The sequence below is a fragment of the Otolemur garnettii genome, unplaced genomic scaffold (genome assembly GCF_000181295.1).
Source record: "Otolemur garnettii isolate 467f Iridium unplaced genomic scaffold, OtoGar3 scaffold00001, whole genome shotgun sequence".
Classification (NCBI taxonomy): domain Eukaryota; kingdom Metazoa; phylum Chordata; class Mammalia; order Primates; family Galagidae; genus Otolemur; species Otolemur garnettii.
This window is the reverse complement of record NW_003852396.1, coordinates 27311496-27319180: the sequence shown is the minus strand read 5'-3', so window position 1 is coordinate 27319180 and position 7685 is coordinate 27311496. Positions and strand designations below refer to the sequence as shown.

Genomic DNA, 7685 nt, shown 5'->3' with positions numbered 1-7685 from the left:
ATCAGAGAAATGCAAATCAAAACTACTTTGAGATATCATCTAACTCCAGTAAGATTAGTCCATATTACAAAATCCCCAAACCAGAGATGTTGGCGTGGATGTGGAGAAAAGGGAACACTTCTACACTGCCGGTGGGAATACAAACTAATATGTTCCTTTTGGAAAGATGTTTGGAGAACACTTAGAGAACTAAAAATAGACCTGCCATTCGATCCTACAATTCCTCTACTATGTATATATCCAGAAGATCAAAAATCACATTATAACAAAGATATTTGTACCAGAATTTTTATTACAGCCAAATTCATAATTGCTAAGTCATGGAAGAAGCCCAAGTGCCTATTGACCCACAAATGGATCAATAAACTGTGGTATATGTACACCATGGATTATGCAGCCTTAAAAAAGATGGAGACGTTACCTCTTTCATGTTTACATGGATGGAGCTGGAACATATTCTTCTTAGCAAAGTATCTCAAGAATGGAAGAAAAAGTATCCAATATACTCAGCCCTACTACGAAACTAATTTATAGCTTTCATATGAAAGCTTTAACCCAATTATAGCCCAAGAATATGGGAGGGGAGGGGAAGAGGGAGGATGAGTGGAGGGAGGGTAATTGGTGGGACTACACCTATGGTGCATCTTACAAGGGTACATGTGAAACTTACTAAATGTAGAATATGAATGTCTTAACACAATAACTAAGAAAATGCCATGAAGGCTATGTTAACTAATTTGATGAAGATATTTCAAATTGTATATAAAACCAGCACATTGTACCCCATGACTGCATTAATGTACACAATGATGATTTAATAAAAAAAATAATTCATAGGGAATCAAGGGCTGGGTCTCCCTTTAAAGTATCAGATAAATGAGTTAAAGAAGGGGTTATAATTCCAATGGAAGGAGGAAGCCAGTTTATGTGAATCAATTTTTGCGAGTCATTGAGGGAGATCTGGCCAGGAATATTTAAGGTAACCTGTTTAGGCCTAATAGTTTTTTCAATTAAGATATAACCTAAATATCTCCAGGACGAGTGAAGTTGAATTTTACCAGGGGCCACTGTTAGGTGAGCTTTGTTCATGAAAGTGAAGAGATGGTGTAAGAATTGGTTAAGAGTAGTTGAATCTGGATGAGCAATTAAAATGTTATCCAAACCTCACTTAATGTGCATGATGCAATGGTACATTTCAAAACTATTAAGAAGAGTATAATTGTGATGGATGTGTTACTTAGTTCAATGTAAGCATTTCACATTGTATATCAAATCAGTACACTGAATCCCATAAATGAATCAATGTACACAGTTATGATTTAATAAAAACATAAAAAAATAAGTAATCCATATAATGAGGCATTAATGCTGTGGAAACTGGGCTCTGATGGGTGCTAAAGCAGCAGCCACCAACAGCTGACATAAAGGAGGACTGTTTATCATACCCCGGGGTAAAACTTTCTATTGGAACAGAGTGGTTTTCATTGGGAACAGAAAAAGCAAATTTGTGTTTATCAGAAAGGTGAAGGGGGATAGTATAAAAATTTTTTTTTTAAATTAGTGATAGCTAATTTATAATTTTGAAAGATGAGAGCAGGATTTGGGATTCCTGGTTTTAAAGCTCCCATTGGAACAATTTGGACATTAACTGTTCTTAAATCATGAATTAGCCTCCATTTGCCAGACTTTTTTGGAGCACAAAAAATGGGTGTATTCCAGGAACTAGAGGAAGGCTCACAGTGACCAGCTTGGAATTGTTCTTGAGCAAGAATTTTTACTTGTTTTAATTTCTCCCCTTTCAGCCGCTACTGATCTGCCTAAACTGGGGAGTCAGATTTCCAGGTGAGTTTTAGCAGTTGATTGACGTCAGTGGTCATTAGTATAAATTTGGTTTAGTAGAAATTTCCATTTTCCACTGGGACAAAAGATTCCTGCCCCACAGAGTGTGGGTGACATTTATAACATAAGGCTTTAAAAATGACTTTCGTCCATCTAGCTGGGGAACGGGCAGACAATGTTTTCTCTTTAGGGGGGTTTGGACTGCTCCCACACCAGTGACGACAGTCAAAGAGGCCTCAGTTTCCCAATTGTTAGGCCAAACTGGTAGAAATAATAGTGATGTCAGCACCTGCATCCAGGTGAATTGTTTGTTGTTAATAGTGATAGAAGCTAAAGGCTGTTTAGAATTAATTTTAGTAGTCAAAAATACAGATTCAAAATGTTATAGGGAAGTTAAAAACTGGTTGGGGGTGCTGCTGGTGGTGTCGGCCACCAGGGGCGGAAGCAATCGTGGAGCACCTGAGGCCTGTGCAGAAACTGAGCCTTGGATACCTCAGTGGGAGGGGCCTGACGCTATTGGGTTAGGGGAGGCTGGAGCCAGCGACCTTCTTCCTGTTTCCTAACAGGGGATTGCCTTTATCATCAAATTTGGAATGGCATTGATTAGCCCAATGAAAGCCTTTGTTGTATCTGGGACAGATTTTTCTCGGAGGGTTGGATTCCTGTGGCTTGCTATTGGATTGAAAGGGACAAGACATTTGGAAATGTCTATCTCAACGGCACTTAAAGCATTTTTTCTTAGTGCTAGGGTCTGAGCTAGGGCTCGAGCATGAGCCTCGCATTTGGCTCCCAGCTGACTACCTGACACTTGATAAAATCAACCATGAAGGCATCAAGCCTACTCATAAAAATGGGCATAATAACTTATTGGCAATCAATGTTGGCACTGGTGTGTGTCAATTGTTTTAAAAGGACTTCACCAGCATTAGGGTGATCAATAATGGTGAATATGGTGAATAATGGCCAATATGGTGATCATTGGCCATCAATAGCTTGCTGAAGGTGATTGATAAAATCTAAGTAGGGCTCCTTAGACCCTTGCATGACTTTAGTAAATGTGCCTGCAGGGGAATTAGAGTCAGGGACTTTAAACCAGGCTTTTAAAGCAGCAGTGGAACAAAGCTGGAAAACCCTCTAATCTAGGCTTGCTTCATTCTGTCTTGGAAAATTCACCTCTGCTAGCAAGCATATTGAAAGTGATATCTGGCTTGGGGCCTGTAGCTCAGCGACTAGGGCACCAGCCACATACACCAGAGCTGCTGGTTGGAATCCAGCCCCACCTGCCAAACAACAATGACAGCTACAACCAAAAAATAGCCGGGCCTTGTGGCGGGTGCTTATAGTCCCAACTACTTGGGAAGCTGGGGCAAGAGAATTGCTTAGGGGTGACGTCTGTGGCTCAGTGAGTAGGGCTCTGGCCTCATATACCGAGGGTGGCGGGTTTAAACCTGTCCCTGGCCAAACTGCAACAAAAAATAGCCAGGTGTTGTGGTGGGCGCCTGTAGTCCCAGCTACTCAGGAGGCTGAGGCAAGAGAATCGCTTAAGCCTAAGAGTTGGAAGTTGCTGCGAGCTGTGACACCACAGCACTCTACCAAGGGTGACATAATGAGCTTCTATCTCAAAAAATATATATACATAAATAAATAAATAAATAAAGTAGTGCAGTGGCAACTGTGGGTGAAAAATAACAAACAAAACATGTAAAAGCCAATCTCTGTTGGTGGAAACCCTTGATAAGATCCCTGTAAATGAAGCTCCTGAATAAAATGAAAAGGACACAAATAGTATGGAATGGGGGATGAGGATACCACTACAATGCTCTGGCCAAAACAATTAGAAAATATTTAAACTGGAGTATTAGAACACATAAAAGAAAATAAAAGTGCCTCAGAAGTGTAAAGAGTATCTGAAGTTTACAAAGTGCAGTGGGCGAGGGCCCATACCCCCCCTTTTTGTTTGTTTTTCATAACAGGATGAAAAGGATGGGGGGAAAAATAGCAAAGTAACAGATTGACACTCGAAGGGGTAGTCTGACACTTTCCTTCTAGAGATCCTGCATTGGGAAGCACCAAGGAGTTGCCTGGCCAGAATCTGTCAATTGAGATAATCCATCCCTGGTGAACAGGACAATCAGTGGAAGAGAAGATGGGAAAGAACGTTTCCCCTCAGACCTTGGCTACTGGCAGGTCAGTCTGAGCCCCCAACCAGGTGCAGACCTTCAATTGGAGTCCCTCCCCACCCCCAAAAGGGGGGAGCTTGCAGTGGACTGCTTTATTCCATTTGAGGTTATGGGGAGACAAGGAAATGGAAAACGAGAAAGTGGCACAGTGTGAGAAATGTGCTTCGTGCAAAATTTCCACAACAGACACTATAAAATGAGGTAAAAGAAAGGCAAAAAGTGGGATTCCATAGGGAAATGTATTTAGATACACGTCTAACAAAATTGTGTACGGTTTATAGACCACAGACTACAAAACACTGACGAACAAATTAAAGAGCTAAATAAATGGAGAGATATATCATGTTTACAGATTGGAAGACTCAATAATGTTAAAATGTCCATTGTCCCAAATTTCATCTGCAGATTCAACAAAAATTCCCCCATTCCAATAAATTGGTTCCAAAATATTTATATCATAAAGGAAACTGAAATAGCTCATGACAAAAAAGAATAACAAAGTTGGAGGAGTCATACTATTCAATTTCAATGCTGTAAAATGAAGCCACGGCAATGAAAACAGTGTGATATGGATGACAGGATAGACATTTATATCAGTAGAACAGAATAGAGAGCCTACAAATAGTAGTGTAGTCAAATGATATTTGACAGAAGTGTAAAGTCAATTTGATACATGAAGAACGAGCTTTATAACAAACGGTGCTGAAACAATTGGATTGTCCCTCTGCAAAAAAAAAAAAAAAAAAAAAAAGATCTCAATCTAAACCTCACTCTTTATCCCTTTATCCAAAAATTAACTTAAAATGTTGGCTTTTTCACTTCTATTGATTCTTTAAAAGTGTCAAGATCATGAGAGACAAGGAAAGACTAAGAAACTGTCGGGCACCTAAGGAAACATGATATTAAAATGTAATGTGGTGTCCTGGATTGGATCCTGGAAAGGAAAAAAGTCATTAGTGGGAAAACTGGAGACATTTGAATAAAATTTTCTTTAATTGATAGTATATATTTTATGAAAGTTAATTTCTTACTTTTGATAAATGTATCATGGTTATGAAGAAGTTGACACTAGAGGAATTTGGGTGAAAGGTATATGGCAGCTGTATAATTTTTGAAATGCTCTGTTATATAAAACATAAAATCATGTTGAAATAAAAATGCTAAAAATGGCTTTGCTTATAGAAATATGTAATTTATATACAACTATATTAAGTAAGTAAAACTGTAATATATATATTTTAAAACTCCTCAGTTCAGTTTAAAATGTTGTGATTGTTTTTTTGTCCTGATAATAAATCCCTCTCAGAGGGCTGTTTTAATGTCACTCATGGTGTGTGGCCCGGCAGCTAACTTGAGAGACAGCCAGGGTCAAGTGCTTCTGTTTGTTTTAAATCGAGGGAACTGTGGGCTTTTTTTCTTTGTGATTTCCTTTAACTATACAAAAATTTCCATCTATCTAAAGTCAGACCAGTACCTTTAAGTTTTTCTTGCATTCATTCCTGTCCTTCCGTCCTGTTCCCTCCCTCCCCTTATAAACTATCTAATTAGTTTACTTTTCTTCCTAATTTCTTTCTGAAATTTTAAGCAAATTACCTCCTTTCTTACAACAACACTCTTTTGCAGCTTGCTGTTTTCACTCAACACATATCCTAGAGCTGACAGTGTATCAATATTCGGAGAGTTCCTTTTAATTTCTGCATTGTACATTTTTATAGTTTATAGTGGTGAATAAGTAGCCTAATGACTGACTGACAGGGAATCTTTGGGCTAGATTCCTAGAAGTGAAGTTGCTGGGTTGAGGGTAAACACATACATATTCTTCATAGCCATTGTGGTAATGTTGTGCCAGTTTGCATCCTCATGAGATGCAAAGTTATGAGAGTTTTGTCTTTCCACACGTATATTGTCCAAAGGTTGGATTTTTGCTAATCTGATTAAGTGAAAAAGGGAGTATCAGCTTTGTTTTAATTTGTCTTCTTTCTTTGTAGTAGACCATTTCATTGTTTAAAGGCCATTGCATTTTTTGTTAATCTGTCTACTCACATATCTGGCCTATTTTTATATCAAATGTTAGAATTACATAGTCTTCTAGTTTTTTAAAAGCTCTCTCTCTATATATATTATGAATATTTGTCTTTTCCTCTGACGCGTCTTTTGTTTCATGACCTTATTTAAAAAGATGTTTTGCCACACAGATGTTTTAAAATTTTAGAAAAGATTTATTTAATTAAGTAGTGACATTTTTATACAACAATTTAAGACGCCTATAAGGATTAGCATTATCCATTGGACCAAAACATCTGAGACCACTGATGGAGATGCCTGCCCCACTGAATTTTCTTTTTCCATTCTATAGCTATTAATTTACTCATTCAACAATATTTATTGAGTCTCTATTATGTTCTAAGCACTATTATTTGGTGTCCTGAGAAAAGAATTAGCTGAATTTAAAGGTCAAATGTTCTGGCCATGGCTTGGGTTCTTGAGACATGAGATTTTGGTAATGGCTGCCTTTACGTCCTTGTTTCTCAGAGTGTAAATGAGGGGGTTGAGGATTGGTGTGAGAACAGCATATGCTACATTGCCCATGATGTGGAAGTCGAGGGGCAGGTCAGCCCTGTAGGCCACATAGGCGATGGCAATGGATGAGTAGTAGGTGCCCACCACCAGGAGGTGGGAGCTACAGGTGGAGAAGGCTTTGGACCGTCCTTCTTGCGAGCTGATGCGAAGCACTGAGGCCAGGATGTGGGCATAGGAGAGAAGCACCAGGAGAAGGGGGAGGAAGGACACCACCATGGCAATGCAGAAGCCCATGAGGGTCTGGGGAGTAGTGTCAGAACAGGAAGACTGGACCAGAGCCAGATGGTCACAGAAGCAGTGGTAGATGTAGGCAATGCTGTTATATGCCATCTGGGAGGTCTTTACTACTGCTGGGATGGGCAGGAAGAGGGCAATGAGCCAGGCACTGGCTGCCAGCATAACATTGGTCTGTGGGGTCATGAGAACAGGGTAGTGCAGTGGGCGACAGATAGCCACATAGCGGTCATAGGCCATGACCACCAGGATGAAGGCTTCAGAGCATGTAAAGCTTTGGAAGAGGTACATCTGCAATAAGCAAGAAGAAAAGCTGAGGAAATGGTCTCCAAGCAAGAATAGGGACAGCATCTTGGGGACAGTGGTTGTGGTGAAGAGGATGTCTAAGGCTGAGAGATTCATCAGAAAGAAGTACATGGGCTTGTGAAGGCTGGGCTCTGCCACCACAGCCACCAGGATCAGGGCATTACCTGTAAGGATGAGAAGGTAGAAGAGAAAGAGAATAAAAAACACAGGGAGGAAGAAGGACTCTGGCAGAGAGGGGATGCCCACCAGGTAGAAAATGGGTGAACCGTCCACTGATCCATTACAGGTTGTGGCTACCATAGTGAGACAGAACTAGATTTCTGGGAGATGGACAGCAGGATCATCTGCACACTAGGACCATCCGGAAACCATAGAAACGAAGGATTCTGCAGTGATAATTCTAAAATGTTTATAGTTAATATAAGCACAATTACTAACAACCAACTCTAGAGGACTGAAGTGATTCCAAAATTCGTCAACTATTAGTAATAACCCATCAAATTGACATTTTTTATGCCTCATATAGGTGATAAAGTGTTGAAAGTA

The 7685-nt window shown here is 39.7% G+C and overlaps 1 protein-coding gene across 1 annotated transcript; it reads right to left on the bottom strand.

Annotated features, from left to right (window-relative positions):
* Positions 1–6441: 6441 nt before the first annotated feature.
* On the bottom strand, positions 6442–7473 carry LOC100958848 (olfactory receptor 2AT4). The gene has a single exon (XM_003780900.2). The coding sequence runs from the start codon at positions 7437–7439 to the stop codon at positions 6474–6476; it is 966 nt and encodes a 321-aa protein (XP_003780948.1). The 5' UTR covers positions 7440–7473; the 3' UTR covers positions 6442–6473.
* Between the last annotated feature and the right edge of the window lie 212 nt (positions 7474–7685).

Coding starts and splice junctions, on each gene's coding strand:
- LOC100958848 (XM_003780900.2), bottom strand. CDS start 7,439: ATGGTAGCCACAACCTGTAATGGATCAGTGGACGGTTCACCCATTTTC.